This window comes from Mustela lutreola, chromosome 10, assembly GCF_030435805.1.
Source record: "Mustela lutreola isolate mMusLut2 chromosome 10, mMusLut2.pri, whole genome shotgun sequence".
Taxonomy (NCBI): Eukaryota; Metazoa; Chordata; class Mammalia; order Carnivora; family Mustelidae; genus Mustela; species Mustela lutreola.
In genome coordinates, this window is record NC_081299.1 from 53,491,759 (window position 1) to 53,512,432 (window position 20,674).

General features: G+C 41.4%; 1 protein-coding gene across 4 annotated transcripts in view; it reads left to right on the plus strand.

Annotated features, from left to right (window-relative positions):
• DNAJC6 (DnaJ heat shock protein family (Hsp40) member C6) overlaps window positions 1–20,674 on the plus strand; it is a 140,354-nt gene that overhangs the window by 86,577 nt on the left and 33,103 nt on the right. For all 4 annotated transcript variants that reach the window (XM_059136318.1, XM_059136319.1, XM_059136317.1 and 1 more), the window contains exons 2-5: window positions 9,169–9,319; window positions 10,959–11,008; window positions 11,116–11,264; window positions 20,178–20,300. In XM_059136318.1, the coding sequence (XP_058992301.1) occupies window positions 9,169–9,319; window positions 10,959–11,008; window positions 11,116–11,264; window positions 20,178–20,300 (473 nt within the window). The remainder of the gene's footprint in view (window positions 1–9,168; window positions 9,320–10,958; window positions 11,009–11,115; window positions 11,265–20,177; window positions 20,301–20,674) is intronic.

Consider the following 20,674-nt stretch of genomic DNA (forward strand, 5'->3'; position numbering starts at 1 on the left):
TCTGAGCCATCATTTGATGTGGGGAATGGCACCAAATTCTTCCAGCAAATTCCCAGTAAAATTGATTGTAATGCGCTCTAGTACCTTGTTCCAGCCAATGGAGGACTTAACGTGCTGCTGATATTTCAGGGCTGATAGCAGTGCCTCCTGCATGGTTTGGGTCCTCAAAGCCTGAATCATTGTCACCACCTGCTCTGTGACTGGTGCTGAGCTCCTCTGGAACTGGGGGCTGCACACACCCCGGCCTCCATCCCTGTGGTCAGTTTAGCGGTGAGCAGATCTGTCCATGTCTGGGAAGGCTCTGGTGCAATGGCCTGTACTTTCCCAAGTGACTGCTAGTGTTATTAGCTCACACTGTCTGCCAAAAAGTACAGAAGTATTTCAGTATTTCAAAAACCAGGACCACTGAATCCGTGTGAACCTGGTTATTAGCCATGCAAGTAACACATAGTGGTTTCTCATACAAGGCACCAGATCACTTCAAGATGAGAAGAGGAAACCCCAGAACTAGGAAGAAGTTCACCTCTGTTCAACATTCAGGATTCTGAACTACTGAAAGGGAGGAGTTTATAGGTGCTAGAGCTGAAGCCTCCGAAAGAGGTTCAGTCCCTGTCCCATCTGGCCTCACCAGCCCTGAATCGGAGCAGCAGGGCCTGTGTTTTCTGAGGCTGCATAACTTTGCTGGAGACAGCCTTTCTCCTAGCTTCATTCTTTTTGTTCCCCAGAGCCACCTGGTAGCTGTCCTTTATTAAGTGCCTGCAGCATACCAGGTGTTATGCTAAGGGCTTACAGAGCATTCTTCATGATTCTCACCATAATCTCATGCGATATACTATTAAGGCTTCCATTTTACAGGTAAGGAAGTCACGACTTCGCTTAGTTACTTAACTTCTGCCTGCTCATCCAGCTGTAGGAGAACTTGAATCCAAATCAGTTCTAGTTGCTTAAAGCCTGTATGTGACTGCAGTGGCTATGTCCTGTTCCCAGCCTCTTGTTGACGTAGGAATGTTTATATTTGTTCGTTTTGATTTACTGTTATTTATTTCTTCTGTGAAATTGTTATTTCTACTTGGATTCTTGGGTATATTGTGGCAGGCAATCCAGTGACTCATTTATACGAGAGCTGAATTTCTAAGAAAATAAACATTTCTGATTGTTTTAGAAAATCACAGTACTTAAAAATCACATTGAAGGTGGGATGCCTGGGTGGCTTTGTTGGTTAAGCAACCACCTTTGCCTCAGGTCATGATCCCAAGGTCCTGGGATTGAGTCCTGCATCCGGCTCCTTGTTCAGTGGAAAGCCTGCTTCTTCCTCTACTTGTGTGCACGCACTCTCTCTCTCTCTCTCTCTGACAAATAAATAAATTAAATATTTTTAAAGGTCACATTGGGGGTGCCTGGCTGACTCAGTTGATAGCGCACATGGCTCTTGATCTCAGGTAATGAGTTTGAGCCCCATGGTGGGTACAGAGATTACTTAAATAAACAAACTTTAAAAAAAAATCACATTGGGTGCCTGGGTGGTTCAGTCAGTTAAGCATTTGCCTTTAGCTCAGGTCATGATCTCAGGGTCTTGGGATCAAGCTCTGTATCAGGCTCCCTGCTCAGCTAGGAGTCAGCTTCCCCCTCTCTTTTTGCCCTTCCCCACCCCTGATGTGTGCATGCTTGTTCTCTCTCTTTCAAATAAATAAAATCTTAAAAAGAAAAAAATCATGGTGACATGTTTGGTCTCACTTGATCCTTTTGACACCAAAAGGCATGTAGGAAGGTTTTTATTCTCAATTTGTTCCCATTTTACAGAGGGAGAAGAGGTCTGGGAAGAGTACAATATCATACTGAAGGCCACAGACATTTTAGATAGAAAAATGGCATCTCCAGTCAAGACCTCTCTCCCCAGTGTCCTACTTTTTTCTAAGCTGTCCCGAACTAGGATGTATGAGGAATAAGGTGTAAGTAGCCTTTGATTCTAGAAGCCAAGGCAGTGGGCTTTTTCCTGGCGGATATAGCTATTATCCCCATGTGATCGATTTCTCTAATTGCGGGAAGCCAAGAGCTGAAAAGTCTACTATAAACAAGGAGGATGAAACGTTCTGTGGTGATGACACTGGTTCTCTGCTTCGTGCTGAGTGTTGTGGACAAGGGATAGTATTTTCCTTCATTTTTGAAAATGCAGCAGCTAAGAGCCTAGATTGTGGAGCAGCCTGTCTGGGTACAAATTCTGGCTCACTAACTTTGGGACCTGGGGTAGGTCACTGATGTGTCTTTGCTTCAATTTCCTCATATGGAAAATGGGTATCTCCTTCACAGGGTGGTTGTGAAGATTAAATACTACATATAAAGAATTTAGAGTAGTGCCTGGTACCTCGTTGGCATTCCGTAAGTGTGACTTGTTATTTCTATTTTATATTTATTAAATTGTCTGAATTCTTTCTCTAAACTCAAATAATTTTCCTTTGCAGAAATGGGATTGTAATGCGTGTGTGTGTTTTGTATCCTGCTTATTTTCCACTTAGTTCTTTGTCTTGAGCATCTGTACACTCCTACAAACTGATTTCAGTAGCTTATTATGTAGATTGTTAGAGGTACTCAACCACTTCTCGTACTGTGGAGAAATACATTTATTGTCTCTTGCCATTATAAACAGTACCTCGGTGAACATGTGCTTTGCTAAATCTTTGCAAACCATCCTTTTCTTTTCTTTTCTTCTTTTTTTTTAAAGATTTTATTTATTTGACAGATGGAGATCACAAGCAGGCAGAGAGGCAGGCAGAGAGAGAGGAGGAAGCAGGCTCCCCGCTGAGCAGAGAGCCTGATGCAGGGCTCCATCCCAGGACTCTGAGATCATGACCTGAGCCGAAGGCAGTGGCTTAACCCACTGAGCCGCCAGGTGCCCCATCAAACCATCCTTTTCTTGTGATGACAGTACTTTATGGAGGAGAATCCTTTTTTAGGAGTCATCAAGCAAAATTATCTGCAGCCTAGGGTGTCACGGACACATAGATTATGTGAGCAGTAGGAGCATACATGGAGAATGACCACAGTGCCTCATGGTCAGGCCTTTGTCAACATTTTCCTTCCTCTTTCATAGTGCGTTTCACAGCATTTGGCTTAGGGCTGACAAATCAATAAGATGTTAATGAAAAGTAGCCACACCTACTTTTCCTATCAAGTTAAGGCAGGTAAGACCAGCCTTAACATTACTGCTAGTCTTCTTAAAAACAGATGCTATTCCAGGCTTGATGACTGAGCCACCCGGGTAAAACAGATTCTATTCCAAATAACCATCAAATCACCTCCAGTCTCTTTTGGAATGGAGCGTGATACAAATACAGAGCAAATAGCTAACTCACAGTCCAGTGGGAAGCAGAGAATCTCTCCCAGGAGATACAAACATTGTATCGCTCTGCCAGCTGAGAACTAGTCAGGCTCTACCTGTGGTGAGTTCCCATGACTTGAGAAGGATAGGAGGCTGTGTCTTGTCTCCTAAATTAGGAATCCCAGCAAAAACTTGTACATTACATCCTGAGAAATGACACCGGCACAGGGTTTTCTAGTGCTTGCCTTTGGTGCGCTTTGATTTTAAAATGACAAGACAACGGCTCCTGGGGGCTCAGTTGATTAAGCATCTGCCTTCAGCTCAGGTCATGATCCCAGGGTCCTGGGATCGAGTCTTACAATGGGTTCCTACTCAGCAGGGAGTCTGCTTCTCTCTCCCTCAAGTAAATAAAATCTTTAAAAAAATAAAATAAAACGACAAGACATCATAGAAGGATCTACCTGGAGCCTTTGATGCATACGTGGCTTTTTCTTTCTCTCTCGTGTTCCATCAACTCTGACTTCCCCACTCCCGCCTTCTAAGACCTACAAATCCCTGAAGACCCTTTGCTAAACTTGGTGTGTGTTCTCACTAGCTGCCATACAGTCAGAGCATTTAGAAATATGTCCGAGATGGCAAAGTTTGGATTCCTAAGAATGCTTGTCTTTTCAACCAGCTAGTGCAGGAGTTAGAAAACTTCTATAAAGGGTCAAATACAAATCCTTTAGACTCTGTGGGTCATCGGGTCTGTCACAAGTACTCAACTCTGCTGCCTTAGCATGAAAACAGCCATAGACAACGTGTAAAGAAATGAGTGTGGTTGTATTCCAATAAAATTTTACTTACAGACCTTGAAATTTGACCTTCAAATCATATTCATCTTATTAAACATTTTCTTCTTTTGACTTTTTTCAATTATTTAAAAGTGTAGAAGCCATCCTTGTTTCATAGACTGTACAAAAATAGGCAGCAGACTGGATTTGGCCCATGACATTTGTCAGCTCCTGACCTGCAACAGCCATTATTTTTCTCCTACGTATTACTTTCTGACTGGCCCGTTTCCCTCTGTGCTGTGTCATGGTTTTGAAGCCTCTCTGTCCTTTCCCTCAGCTGAGATTCATATAGCTTTTGGAGAATCTATGCTTCTGCCCCTGTTGTAGCTCATCAGGGAAAACCAGAAGACAGACAGACTCTGAGAAATGGTTCTGGTTTCTGCAGGGCTCCAAGGTTCTAATGAACAGTGCATGCTGCCTTAGAGATGGCGAGAGTCTGATTTTTAGATAATCATGGATATTTATAGCCTTTTAATAGGCTGGTACCATGGAGTTCTGTTCCAGCACAAAATCGAGAGTCACAGAGAGGCCTGAATAATCAATTCGATGTCATCTCTTAGAAGAGTGGTACATAACAAGGGTATTCAGGCTAAATTGGAAACTTGGAATAGAAATGGGGGAAGTATAAACATTTGTACCACCCTGTTCCCAATATATTTAAAATGAAAACACAGTACAGATTTTTTTTAAAAGATTTTATTTATTTATTTGACAGACAGAGATCACAAGTAGGCAGAGAGGCAGGCAGAGAGAGAGAGGAAGGGAAGCAGGCTCCCTGCTGAGCAGAGAGTCCAACATGGGGCTTGATCCCAGGACCCTGAGATCATGACCTGAGCTGAAGGCGGAGGCTTTAACCCACTGAGCCACCCAGGCGCCTCCACAGTACAGATTTTTATGTGAGGCTGTGTTTAAAGCGAAGCAATATGCCCTATGTCATCGGGAAACAGAACCTGAAAGGACATTCTCAGATCCGTGGTTCTAGCCCTAATCTGTGGGGCTGCCCTTCAAACTGATTCCTGGCATCTTGTGAAACAGTGGGGCAACCCAGGTTGTCTTTCGACATCATGAGGTTGGTTTGGTTGGTCTGACAGATGCATTGATTTATGGGAGTGTTTATTGTGGGAACATCTGTTGCCGAGAGCAGCCAGATGAAAGGCATACAGGTGGGAGGTGGAGGAGAGCAAGGACTAGGAGAGGGGTGGTTGTGCTTAAGTTAGGCAGGTGGGGACCATCCCAAGGACAGTTGTTAGAATGGAGCTGATGTGGAGCTGTAGAACAGTGGGAAATGGTAAAAGTATCCTAGGCTTTGCATTGTATAGATTTGGACTTGAGTCTCCAGCTCTGCCCCTGGTTAGCTCAGGTTTTAGGTGAGCTCTTCCCTTCTTTGAGCTGCATTTCTTCATCTATAGCATGGAAATTATAATAAACACCCTTCTTCTTTCCACCTGTGTGAAACTGTGCTAACATAGACATCCCAGTGAGTTCCTGGTACGTAGGAGAACCCAGTCAGTGGTAGACCTTATTCATGTTGTCCACGTGTCCGTTCATTTGTTTGTTCACCAGCGTTGATTGTGCTTTGCAGTTTGTAATAGAGCCGTCTTTTCGAGTAGATGCCTAATGGTGACTTAGGCCTAAAGCATCTTGGGATCAGGATGAAAGTACATGGTAGTCAACATGTATTTATAGGCATGTGTGTGAGCTTCCAGATGCCACATAGGAAGTTAGTGGGAACCTGAAGTGTGATCTAAAGAACACAACTGCCTGGCCAATAAACACAATACAAGATACACAACTCAGTAATTGGGGAAAGCACAAAACAAGACCAAAGTGAGATACCACTTCACACTCACTGGATTGGTAAAAGTTTTTCAAGTCTGACAATACCAGATGTTGTATTGCATTGCTAGTAGGAGTGTAGACTGATAGGACTGCTTTGGGAAATGATTTGTCAATATCTGGAAACCTGAAAATGTGCGTATCCTTCTTACTGACAATCTACTCTTAAGTGTAACCTAGAGAGAACTTCCTCTGTATAATCAAGGCAATGTGTTCATAACCACATAGTTCTAATAAACGACCTTAGTGTCCATCAGTGGGGTAATGGATCATACTTTGAGTTAAAGTTACAGGTGGCACCATAAGAGATGAATTTTTAAACCGTGGTGAGTGAAAAAAATAAAATTGCAGACAGAAAAACATTTATATACAGCTTTAAAACATGGAAAACAACATTAATGTATTGCTTATGGATATCTGGATATAGTGTATTGCTTATGTAATAAATGTTAAATTACTTGGAATGATATATATGAAAATCAGAACAGTATTATGGAAAGAAAGAGGGACATGATGGAAGGGTTGCCTAAGTCTCAAATCCCATTTACTCACTAGCTGTGTTCCCTTAGACAAGCTCCTTGAGCTCTGTGCCTCAATTTTTTGGATCTATGAAAGAAAATAATAATAGTATCTGCTTCATAGGTATGTTTTGAGGATTAAATGAGTAAATATAGGCAAAATGCTTAGAATAATACCCAGCAGATAGTAAGTGCTATAAAAGTGTTAGTAATTATAGTTTTTATTATACACATCTTTTATCTTTTGTTGATTTTTAAAAATCTTGAATATTGTGATTTTTCATTTATAAGTGTTTCAGTATTTACTCCAGTAGGTGAGGACTGTTGTTGAACATAACTACGACATCATTATTACTCCTAAAAAAGTAACAGTAAATCCTTAATATCAAATACTCAGTAAGTGCTCAAATTCTGGTTTTCCCGTTAATGTGATTAATTTTTTATTGTTTGGATTAAGTTCCAAACAAGATCTACACTTTCTGCTTGGTTGACTTGTCTTTTAAGACATTTTAATCTATAGATTCCTCCAACTTTCCTTTTTTGCAATTTTTTAGCTTTGTTGAGGTATAATTGATATGCAAAATTACACACATTTAATGTATACCTTCTGATGACTTCAAACATATGCAGATACTTATGATGCTGTTACCACAATCTCTAAAAATTGTGTGCTCTATCTCCTTAACATAGTTTAAAGTGTGTTAAAAATATTGCAATTTTTTGAAAAAGAAGAGATGTCATCATATCACTGAAAAGTAAACAAAGATTGAGAATATCGACATAGGGGGGCACCTGGGTGGCTCAGTGGGTTAAAGCCTCTGCCTTCGGCTCAGGTCATGGTCCCAGGGTCCTGGGATCAAGCCCCACATCGGGCTCTCTGCTTGACAGGGAGCCTGCTTCCTCCTCTATCTCCTCTGCTTACTTGTAATCTCTGTCTGTCAAATAAATAAATAAAAATATTAAAAAAAAAAAAAAGAGAATATCAACATAAGAAGTTCAGGATGTAGCATTATAGTAGTTAGCTACAATCTATTGACCCCCAGATATATTAGGTACTATACTAATAGTTTTATATGCACTCATTTAACCTTTCCCTATGAAGAAGGCACTATTTTTATCCCGATTCTACAGTTAGGAAGAAAGAGGCTTATGAAAACTGTTACTTTCCAAGGTCACACAGTTGGAAGTAGCAAGGCTGGGCTAGAACCCAGGTGAAAATGGCTCATGCTCTTGCCTGCTGTGCTGGATAGACTACCTAGCCATTGTTCATGCTAGCCTCCTCCACACAGGCTCCTACTTTCTTCCTGTATCAACCTTTATAAGCGGAGTTGTGCCGTGGGAAGGAACATTCGCACAGTGGGAATTGGGGCACTTGTAATAATAAAGGGTTATTGGTCTCTCGTGTTACATATTCATCAAAGGTCAGCTGGGAGTTCTGCTACATAGCTTCTTACTCCAGGACCCAGGAGTACAGCCCTGATCTTAAACCCTGCCAGTTGCTGGGGCAAAAAAAGAGAGGGACAGAGACATACAGAGGGAATGGGAACTATGGAGAGTTTCATACTCAAGAGTTAAATGCTCTATCCTGAAAGCGACACACAATACCTCCACACACATACCATCAAATACCAGAGACTAGAGCAGTGGTTTTCAACCAGAGGTAATTTTGCCCCTCCCCCCAGGGAATATGTGCCAACACATTGGACACAATGCCAACACATTAGAGACAATGTGTTGTCACAGCTGGCAGCAGTGGGGTGCTCCTGGTGCTATCTAGTGGCTAGGGGCCAGGACGCTGCTAAATACCCTACAGTGCACAGGGCAGCGTCCCATCCCCGACCCCCCCACCCCCCAGCAAAAAAGAATTTGGCCTTAAATGTCAGTAGGGCCAAGATTGAGCAACTTGGCTAGAGCTAACCGCAAGGGACCAAAAAGTATAATTCTGTGAATCTGTAAGGAAGGAAAAACTGGAATACTTGACAAATAACACTAATAATCACTGTGCATCCTAAAAGCTGTTACAAAGGCCCCGAGGAAGCTATTTTCCACAATGGCAGTGAAGATGAGTTGGAGGGATAGGCATGGGATGAGCCTTCTAACACAGTCAGCTCCAACCAAGGACAGAGGAGGCCGCTGGACCCACTTCTAAGATGCCCTTCCTCTGATGAAGCATTGTCTGAAAGAAATATAATGTGGGCTATGGGTACAATTAAATTTTTTCTAGTATTCACATTAAAAAGCAAAAAGCAGGTGAAATTAATTTGATAGTATCGTCTATTTAACTCAGTATATCTGAAATACTGCCGTTTCAACATGTTATCAATATAAAAAGTATTAACAAGATATTTTACGTTCTTTTTTTTGCGTCATCTTTGAAATTTATTGTGTATTTCATACAACACATCTCAACTCGGTTAGCCATATTTCAAGGGCTCAGCAGGCGCCAGAGGCTAATAGCGACAACCCTGCGAGCTTTCTGTGCCTGGGACAGCATGGCGCTTGGCTGGGTCTCTGAGGCCCGGCAGCACGGCTGGAGCCCTGAGTCAGTAAGTTCTGAGAGTGGGCATCACTTGCAGGAGCGTCTGCCCCGCTGTGCCTGTGCTTGAGGGACGAAGAGAGACTGCATAGTGTGTAGCTCACCTCCACTTCTGTCGTGCCTTTGCAGGTGCCTCATCTCCAGACATGGAGCCCAGCTACGGGGGAGGTCTCTTCGACATGGTGAAAGGAGGTGCAGGACGGCTCTTCAGTAACCTGAAGGACAACCTGAAAGACACCCTCAAGGACACATCTTCCCGAGTCATACAGTCTGTTACCAGGTACGCACATTCTTTGTTTCAAGTTTTTTTTTTTTTTTATTTTATTTGACAGAGAGAGAGAGATCAGAAGTAGGCAGAGAGGCAGGTGGGGGTGGGGGAAGCAGGCTCCCCACTGAGCAGCAAGCCAGATGTGGGGCTCGATCCCAGGACTCTGGGATCATGACCTGAACCGAAGGCAGAGGCTTTAACCAACTGAGCCACCCAGGTGCCCCTAGGTATGTGCATTCTTGCTGGCTGAGTTCATGGATCCCCATGCCCCTCAACGACCTGGTTACCTGCCAGCTGCTTTTCTGGCTCAAGGACTGACCATTGTGTGATGTAATTGCATGGAACCTGATCGACCAAGCAATGTCATTGAAGCCATCACGTTGAGGCCTTCAGAAGCAACAAGCACAGGCACAGATGGCTCAGCGCATTACCTTAAAATATAGTGGTTGCCATCCCTGTCTTGTGAGTCCAGCATCCTGGGTCCTCATGCATTATCTGCCCTTGTTAATTAACCACGTGACCTAGGCAACTTAATTAGCCTCTCTGAGCTTGACTTTTATACTCTAATAGGATTCATGTCACTGGTTGGTTTGAGAATTAAACAAGGTAATAATGCACATGTAACCTGAAAACAATACTTATGGATTATAATTGAAACAATTATTTTTTGTATCTTAATGGCTCTTTGAACATTGTTTAATGGAGGAAATTTCCTACCCTTCTACTGTATGAAAATTCTTACAAGCAGGCCATATGAATTGTTTTTTATTTGTAGGTATTAGAAAATTCTAGGGTTGCTTTAAATTACAGTATGCATTTTTTTATTATTAGCATATAATGTATTATTTGCCCCAGGGGTACAGGTCTGTGAATCATCAGTCTTACACAATTCACAGCACTCACTATAGCACATACCCTCCCAAATGTCCATCACCCAGCCACCCTATCCTTCCTCTGCACACCCCCAGCAACCCTCAGTTTGTTTGGTGAAATTAAGAGTCCCTTAGGGTTTGTCTCCCTCCCGATCCCATCCCATTTCATATTTTCCCTTCCTACTCCTCATGACCACCGCCCCCTGCCCTACCTCTCAAATTCTTCATATCAGAGAGGTCATATGATAATTGTCTTCCTCTTATTGACTTATTTCAGTATGCAGTTTTTAATCAAAAATTCACATGTCAAGTCCAAAATATTAATCAACATTTTAACCTTTGTTCAGAGGTAAAAATTTATCCCTTACCTGCAATCCCCAGCTAGGGCCTGGCAGGCAGAGAAAGGATGTTCCTTGTTTCTCCGTCACTTCCTTCCTTACCCTCCAGCTGCCCAGACTTACAGGAGATAGTCACACGTAGGCAAAGAGGCTGGAATAACCCATGTTAATGAATAAGCAGTGGTTTCTATTCTTAGATTGATTGTGCTCGTGAAGTGTCATCTACAAAGGGTACTGGGTACATCTTAGAGGGTAGATTTACACTCCTGCGGGTGTGGGTTGCTGCTCTCAGCGATTGTTCTTTGTTAGACAGAAGGCCTTGAGGGCGGTCTAAATGCCTACTGGATGCAAGTGTCCAAGTCAATAACGTGCAAGTGAATGAGAGAGGGGAGTCCTGGCATATTTGGATGATTTTAATGAGCACCCTTTCCTTGCTTTTAGCTACACGAAGGGAGATTTAGACTTCACTTATGTTACCTCCAGAATTATTGGTAAGTTCCTCGTTTAATAACTGCTTAGTAGCTCAGCTTACAAGTGACTCCCCATGTTGACAGCAAACCTGTTGAACCTATCTCTCTCTCTCTCTGATCCCTGCCAGTGATGTCCTTTCCTCTGGACAATGTTGACATAGGATTCAGGAATCAGGTTGATGACATCCGAAGCTTTTTGGATTCCAGACATCTTGACCACTACACGGTGTACAATCTGTCACCCAAGTCTTACCGAACTGCCAAGTTTCACAGCAGGGTAAGGAGTTTAAGCGCTGGGATCACATGGTTTGCAGACATAACAGGGTATTTTTCCCTTTAAGAGCTATCCTCAAAGCTTTGGTCCTCAGACCCCCAAAGCCGATTAACTATATTCTCCAGGCACTTCTAGCCACAAAGTGTTTATTAGGCTGTTATGAAATATTTTGAAGATTTTCCTTGGGTAAGGACATTTACAGGAATGAGATACCATATAATTTGGAGTCTCAAATCACTTATGGCTGGTTGTTCAGTTGTTAGGGCACATTGCTGTGAGGCTCAGTTGGAGATGGAACTGCTATGTAGGGCAGTTGACAACCCTTATACTGTAGCACTAATCATGCCTTTAACCACTCCTTCTTCCTACTTTGGGCACCATGATGAAGCAGCGGTGCTAGACTGGTAGACACCAGCGTTCGTGGAAATAGCTCTCTGACATTCAGTAAAGGTGCTTCTTTCATGGTAGAGGACAACACACAGGCAGTCCACCCTGTAGGTGTGGTAGTACTATTACTCATATTTGGAACTTTTACACCCCGTCTTCTGAGGTAGACGGGGACCTGGGACACAGAGAAGTGGTGACTTGCCCAAGACCATACCACTTGTAGGTGGTTTTAGGCTTGTGTTCTTAACTATTACTCTGGGCCGACGATATTACTGGAGAAAGTTGGCTTATCCTTCGAAGGAGCTTTTTGAATGAGGCAGAAAAATATTTCTAGTTTCTGGCTGGTGAAGCCACAAGTGCTGGCTCAGGTTTGAATCTGATGCAGAGTTTGATATTTCTGGCCACAGAATTCTTTTTTTTTTTTTTTTTTAAAGATTTATTTATTTATTTGACAAAAATCACAAGTAGAGAGGCAGGCAGGGAGAGAGAGAGGGGAAGCAGGTTCCCTGCTGAGCAGAGATCCCAATGCGGGGCTTGATCCCAGGACCCTAAGATCATGACCTGAGCCAAAGGCAGAGGCTTAACCTGCTGAGCCACTCAGGCATCCTGGCCATGGAATTCTTGAGTGACTCACTAAATGAAGGCTTTTTCTCTCTCAAGAACATCTTCAAATATTTTTATTTAGCCTTAGATATGATTGGTTTTGTAAGTATGTCTGAGTCTATTAATAAATAGAAAGGATTTTCTATACAGTGGACACTTTTAAGAGTGCAAATTGATTTCAAATAAACAAAACATTAGTTGGTTGTCCATATGGTGTATCCAGGACCTCAGCCTTGATGCTGGAACACATTTTGCCCCAAATTTCAGTTGCCATTGATCATCTCTGGGTTTCAATTTCTGGATCTGTAAAAAACACAAGAAGTTTGGTCTCTATGTTCTCTAAGACCTGCCTTAATGTTCAATAAGATAGGAGAGGGTTTTGCTAAGGACTTTCTTTTCTCTGAGTGTTCCTGGAATAGGCAAGAGAAAACCCGTTGAATCTCAAATTTAGTGAGCAGCAAAACCACCTGGAGTGCTAGTCAAACCCAGGCCCCGTATTTCTGATTTCATCAGGACTGGAGAGTCGTGGGAGTCTGCACTGCTAACAGCTTTCTGGGTGCTGTTCCTGTTTGCCCTGGGGACCACTCTTCAGAAGCAGTGATAAAACCATTTTGAAGCAGTTAGGTCTAAATTGCCATTCTCTAATGGAGATTTTAAATGCAGCTTTTAAAAATCCCCTATAATTAACTGCCTTTCCAACTCTTCTTCCATCTATTACCTAATTCAGAGTAAGTGAATTAACATCAAACAAAAATGTAGGTAGATATTCTGTTTCTAACTCGGATGCAAATCTTTTGATTTTTTTCTTATTTGGAGACTCTGTCAGTGTCATCATTTTCATAACTGAAGGACTATCATAGACATTTTATTTGATCTTGAAAGATCTGTAATGGTCTGGAAAAATTTTGCTCTGAAAGTAAATAAAGATATACCATTATAGAAGCATTCATAGGATGAGGTTGTCTCTTTGTGTCGGATTTGTAAAAGCAATCTCTATAAAGGTATTTTTAAAAAGGTATCTATTAGTATAATTACATATTTTGTGACCAGTCTTAACAGTGTTACCACAAGACCAGGACTTACATATTGAGCATCGGTCCTGGGCTGTTCTTGTTTGCCCTAGAAGAACAGGAGGTATGTTTAGCTTTTTGCCACCTAGAACAGTGGCTGGCTTGGCTAACACACGGTTCTCAGAAGAATGAATGTGTGAAGAATTATTAAACACATAGATATAAAATAAATATTTGGTTCTTTTTCTCGAGACACTTAAGCCTAGCTGGAAAGAGAAGGCAGGGGATGTCTGGGTGGCTCAGTCAGTTAAGTATCTACCTTCAGCTCAGGTCATGAACCCAGAGTCCTAGTATAGAGCCCCACATTGAGCTCCCTTCTCAGGAGAGTGTCTGCTTCTCCCACTGCCTTCTGCTCCCTCTGTTTGTTCTCTTTTTCTCTGACAAATAAATAAATAAAATCTTTAAAAAAAACAAAAAAGAAAAAAAGAAAAGAAAGCGTAGCCAAAACATGCTAAGGACAACTGCAAATAGTATTTTAATCTTAGCTCTGTTTGAGATTTGACTACATCTCTTTTCAAGCCCTCAGTCCTTTTTCTCCCCAGCACTAATACCACAAATTGATTTCCATCTCATTGTTGCATTACTTAGGAAAAGTTTTTTTTTTTTGGTTCTCATCTCTCAGGGCATGAGGGCTAGACCTATTTCTTCCTCCTTCCAATACAGTAGAGTGTTAGGTGTGCAATTAAATCTTATTTTAACAAATATGGATGGCACAAGGTGCCTGACTAGCTCAGTCAGTAGAGCATGTGACTCTTGATCTCAGGGTTGTAAGTTTAAGCCCCATGTTGGATGTAGAGATTACTTAAAAATAAAATCTTTAAAAAGTGAAAAAAAAAAAAAGTAGTGTAGATGGCAGAGTCTTCCATAAATTCCAGTGTTGGAAAAGACCAAATATGAGACTGGTTTTATTTACAGACTCAAAGAAGTCCAGTTCTGTGTATATCTGAACTCAGTCACTTTACATTTTAATTATGTGATGTGTGTTTGGGGAGATGCATGGTGGTGGCAGAGCGGCTGTTTCCAGGAAGATTTCACTTTGCTGAGGGGAGTCATTTTGTATTGTGAATAGCTTTCATGCTTAGAAGCCACGTGGTTTGATAGGAATCATAGGAGATGATCAACTAGTGGTTTTCTTAGTATTTGCATGTGGAACAGAACATTAGAAAAGGACTTAGTTTGGTCTCCATGTTGACAGAGGCCCCAACTCAAAACAGTACTTGTCAGAGTGCCCCACTTTCAAAGGGGAGTGCTAGAATGCCTATTCAGAACCGCGCAGGAGGTACTGAACAGCAGTTCTCTTATTCTTCGTAGCCAGTTTCCACCTTGAGGAAATAAAAATGACCAGTGTTGACACTAAAGTCCTGGAGACCAAGGAGATGCATTATCTAAACCAGGTGTTCCTAATCTGAGTTAAAGAAATGCAAGTCCTCTGTGTATCTAGACCCATGGATGGGCTTCAGAGAGTTTAACCAACTCTTCCATTCCTTTTTTCCTCCCTCTCTCCCTCCCTCCCTCCCTTCCTCTTTTGATAGTAAACTATACATGACATAAACATATACCATTTCAACCACGGCTAACAATACAGTTTGATGACATTGAACACATTCACAGTGCTGTGTAACCATCACCACTGTCTAGCCCACACCCTCTCCAGCATCTCCCAAATAAACACCCATCTACTCTGTGGGTGTGTGTACACTGATTCATTTTCTGCACACATTTACAGCTCTGCTCAGAATATCAGGGACCACCACTTTATACACTGCTTTTGGCAACAGATGGAAAACTGGATGAATGGATACTAAGTTGAGGCTGGCCCTAAAGTTCTTACATGCTGATAGTGCTCCACTGCTGCTCTGAGTGTCCTCCCTCCCCTGTTCAGCCAGGTAGAAAAGTATGCTGAAGGAGCCCCGAAAGGAGCATAAATCATCATCATCATCATCATCATCATCCCAGGTTCCTTTAAAATCTTTCTTCATTTTGACTATTTCTAAGCTACATGATCTTGTAGGACTTCTTTTGAGAACAAATTGATTTTGGGGAAATATCCTACCAACTTGAACTTCATAAAGATCAATCTTTTGTTTGTTTCTTTATTCATTTCCTTCCAGAACTCACCAAAGAGGCTCTCAGGTGTTTTGGTTTTGGTTCATGAGAAGGGTTGGCCATAGAGGAGTGATTTTACAGCTTCTACTTCATCTCTCCCTCTGCCACCAGTCTTCAGTGTAAGGATAGGAAATAATGGGGTGGGATGGAAAAAAAAACCCAAAAAACCCTGGCCTGGAAATTAGAGGGCCAGGGATCCCCACGCTCTAGTTCTGTAGGCTTTCACCTTAGAAAATACAGCCGTCACTTGAAGCCATAACCACCCCACAAATGTAAGAGGGAATTGCAGTTAATAATCAATCAGCCACTGTGATAGAATAGGAAGTACATGACTCCTTTTATTTTTTTTATTGAGATGAAAATTATAGCATAAACACAAATTTCAAACTTTAAAAATTACCCAAGGTTCACATTGTAGCTGCTCCTCTTCCTGGTTAAGTCACCATTTTCTCCTGTATAAATTAAGGATGACTAGACCTATATCTATCTTGCAAATACTTAGAAACTTTTTCTGTAGGTTTGCTCTAAGGAATAAACTTCATAGCAATATTTGCCCTATAGTAAACATTTGGTAAGTGGTAGTTATGATTAATGTTAGTAATAATAAAATGCCACAAGAAATGATTGACTGACAGACCCCCGTTTCCCAAAAATAGTGTATAGATTCTTAAAACACTGGATATGGCTCTTGAGTTCAATTCTCTGTAATACCTTCTGCTCTTGTGCCCAGCAAGTGGGATGCTTCGGCCATCTTATCTCACCGTTGGAGTGATGGAGAGATGAAAATGGAGCATCTAGCCCTGGTGCTGTTTGGCTTCTTCCCCTACTGGATGGTATTGTGGCAGCCTGTAATCCATATGGCGTTTCCTGATGCTTATGGCTCTGGGAGATGTTTAGAAAGACTAGAGATCGCATTGTGAAGTGTCACATGCCCCAGGATTGTGGTTATTGCACAAACCTGTGAACCCCAGGGAGCTACAAAAACAGCTTGTGATTGAATTCCTTAAAACATTTTTGTTTTGTTTTGTTTATGCCTTAATGTTTTTTTTCCCCCTTTTAGACAGAGTACATGCTTTAAAAAAAATTCTAATTGTATGTTTGCTTAATGGTATATAATTATATATCAAGTAAATATATAATTATGGAGTACTTTAAATTAATATTATTTACTTGATTGATTTAATGATTGTGGAGCTTTTATCCTATTGTGCTAAGAACAATTTAGCCAACTTTTAGCTGAGACTCATTACAGATACAGACATTTAAAGTGTTTGTATGGTTGACAGACAGCTTCTAAGAGGTTTAAAAATACTTCCAGGAAAAACCATTTTTTTTATACTTTTACATGATTGCAACCTAAAACAACAGCAAAATTGATTCACTTGTTCCTTCCCTGAGTGATTGTACATGTGGACAAATCTCAGCACAAGAACTGATTGCCAAATGGGGTGCATTCCTTTGTTCTTTCACTCATTCATTCACTCAGCAAATACCTACTGAGCACCTGCCATTCAACTGACACATGGACATGACTCTGGGGTTGCAAAATGAATAAGTTTGGTGTCTCTTCTCATGGGGCTTAGTGTCTAGAGGGGTAGATGGTTGCAAACAGTTAATTTGAGTACAATTGGAAAATAAGCTGGCACTCACCATGCTTATGTTGTGCTACTTAATTCTCCTAAAAGTCTTGTAATGCTCATTTTCACTTTATACACAAGAGGTTTTAGGCTCTGAGAGATCAGTAACTTGACTAACGTTAATCAGGTCATAAGCGGGAAAAAGCAAGGGTGAAAACCCAGCCCGTGGGTTCAACCCTGTTGTTCACCTGATAAAAGCTTCAATAAATGAGAATAGACGAGAACATGTGTACAAAGACCTAAGTTAACGAAGATTTCTGCTCTGGGTGTTAAAGAAACTGTCAGAGACAAAAGAGCACTTGAACTTGGGTTTTAAATGATGAATGTACACTTACCAAGGGAAGAAAAACACTGAGACAAGAACTAGCTTATACAAATGTACACTTTGCAATTTCTCCGATGGCAAAATTTGTCTTCTCAACTATTCTTTTTTTTTTTTTTAAATCAATATATCATTTCTGTTTCTTGAGAACACATCAGTGGGGAATCCATTTGGGGGTAAAGAATGGATCAAGCACAGCCTGATTCGTATTGGGTAGAAGGGGGCAAGCTGATATAGAGTCTAAATTGACAGACGGCCAGTAGAGGGTCATCCCAGATTGTTTGATAGCTGTGTGAATTGTTTCAACCAGTTAGTTTACTAAAATCACACCCATCGTTGCCAAAAGATACAGGTAAGTGAGTCATTACCCTACAGTCATCTTATAGAAAAATGTTACAAATTCAACTGAAGGAATGGACTTTCTTGACAACCCCAGAACGGGAAACTCCAGGCGTTTGCCTTTGGATGCCCGCTCTAGAGAGAACACACCTCCTTTCCCATTTATATTTTGACTAGTGATTATCTGGTTACCAGAAAAGGGCAACCAAATAGATTACTCCGGCCTCCCTCTCCCCACTGTTAAACATTAGGAATTTGAGACATTTGGGGTTTCTTAGGCCAGCGGAGGTAGTGTTTCAGAGTATTTTCTGGTGACACCATCCACATAAAAACCTCATCTTCAGAATTCCTTAGCTCAGTAAATGGCACCTGCCATCCTTTTATGCAGCCATTCAGGCTGGAAACCTAGGGGTCATCCTTGACTCTTTCCCCCTCATCTCTTAAGTACACCCCTCCACACTCACTGCCCGCATATGACCAGTCTCCAAGTCATACATATACAGGTACTCCACCTCATCTCTAATTCCTGAATCCCTCAAGTCCCATTGGCACTTGTCTGGCCTAAGCCGCCATCATCCCTGACTTGGACTCCTCAGCAGCCTCCTGGCTGCTCTCCTTGGCTACTCTCATGGCATCCATATCCATTCTCCACACTGGATCTTGAGACATCTTCGGAAAATGCAGATGAGAGTCACTCTCCTTCTTCAATATTCTCCCAGCTCCTAACAGACCTTGAGTCATCTGGCCCTTTAGATAAGTAGACTCATCTACCTACAGGGTAGATCAGTCTACTTGATAGCTGTGTGAATTGTTTCAACCACTTAGTTTACTAGTTTCTAGTTTACCACTTAGTTTACTTAGTTTATCTACCTACAGGGTAGATAAGTCTACTTATCTAAAGGGTTATCAAACAGGGTTTCATTCATTTTATTCAAACATATCTGACTTTATCTGAACCCAGGGCTTTGCACTGGCAGTTACCTGATACAATAATGATTATAATAACTAACATTCCTTAATCACTTTGTGTGTGTCAGATACTGAGCTGAGCCCTTGAAATACATCCTCATGTACTAACCACATCTTGTGAGGTAGGTAGGTAGGTACCACTACCACATTTTATGAAGGAAGAAAAGCTAAAAGAGGTCATAGGGTTTGCCCAAGTCTAAACTTCTCCTTATTTTTGTTACCTAAATTAGTAAATATCAGTTGGGGTTCATGCCTAATATTTTGAATCAATGATGAGCTCTACCAGTCTACTCTTATTGCCCAGTGATTTATATTCAGAAGATCTGGGTTGCACTGCTGGTACTGACCAACAGTATGACTTTAGACAAGGCAACCTCTGAGAGTCAGTTTTCTCATCTGTAGAATGGGGATCACATTAATACCTGATTTGTATGATTATGGTACAGCTCATAACCAAACAGAATTCTAGGAACATAGTCAATGCTCTGTAATGGGTTAAAGGAACACATGTATTAGATGAAGGAAAATACCGAGGATTGCCCCATGGAGTTGTGAGTTCTCTCATTAAGACAGAAAGAAATAAGAGCTCTGAACAAGGGTATCTTTGGCTTACTCTGCAGCTCTTTTCATGTTCTCATGAGAATGAAGGTAAAATTAGGGATAATGTAGGATTTATAAGGTAATACTGTAAATAAGTATATAATAGGTAGGTCAAACATTTTATTTTATTTTAGATTTTATTTATTTATTTGACAGAGAGAGAGAGAGATCACAAGTAGGCAGAGGCAGGCAGGCAGAAAGAGATGGGGAAGGAGGCTCCCTGCCAAGCAGAGAGCTCAATGTAGGGCTGCATCCCAGGACCCTGGGATCATGACCTGAGCTGAAGACAGAGGCTTAACTCACTGAGCCACCCAGGTGCCCCCAAACATTTTATATTTAATAGAAATTAAATGCAACCTCACAGAATTAAAAAAAATCCAAACATATAGTTTAAATGGTCAATTTTTTTTTTTTTTAAGAGAGAGAGAGTACATGTATGCATGTGTGTATGTATGCCCAGGTGTAGGGGAGTGGGGGGGAGAGGAGCAGAGGACAAGAGAGGGAGAGAGAGAAAATCTCAAGCAGATTCTGTGCTGAGTGCAGAGCCCAATGTGGCACTGGATCTCCCAACCCTGAGGTCATGACCTGAGCTGAAATCAAGAGTTGGTCTCTTCACTGACTGAGCCACCCAGGTACCCCTAAATGATCTATTTTTACTTAAAATGTACTTCAAAATGTGTTTTTAGTACCTTTAGTGGAATGGAATTTTTTAATTAAAGAATTGGTATATTAAACAATTCTTCTACGTTTGGACCCTGTTCCCATCTCTTCCTTCTATATTAAAAGAGAATGTGGTATCATATTCCAAAAGTTGTTTGTTGTGATAGCTCTTTATGGAGAGGAGTCGTTTGGGGAGTTCATTTCCTTTTGCTCTGTGCCTTAGGTCTCAGAGTGCAGTTGGCCCATCAGGCAGGCCCCCAGTCTACACAACCTTTTTGCTGTGTGTCGGAATATGTATAATTGGCTACTACAGAATCCCAAAAACGTCTGTGTTGTCCACTGCTTGGTGAGTAATCTTCATTACTGTTGTTGCTGTCATTTGTAGTAGGTGGGTGTGGTTTGGCCAAGTACAGCTGGCTCTGTACAGACTGGTGGATAGGTAACATTTAAGCTGAATAAGCATTTATCGAATCCCTACTTAGGAATTAGGTAATGTGAGGGATATAAAAATGAGGGAGGAATTTATTATTCTTGCCTTAAAACTTGAGTACTTTTGAGAGAGGCAGATACATACACATAGTACAGGGCCTCTAGAATGTGCTAAGTATTATAAAAGAGGTAGACACAAGGACTGAAGAAGAAGAAGTAGAAGAAGTAGACACAGGCAGAAATACCATTAAGTTCTGTGTGAATAAAATTGATAAACACATTGGAATATTT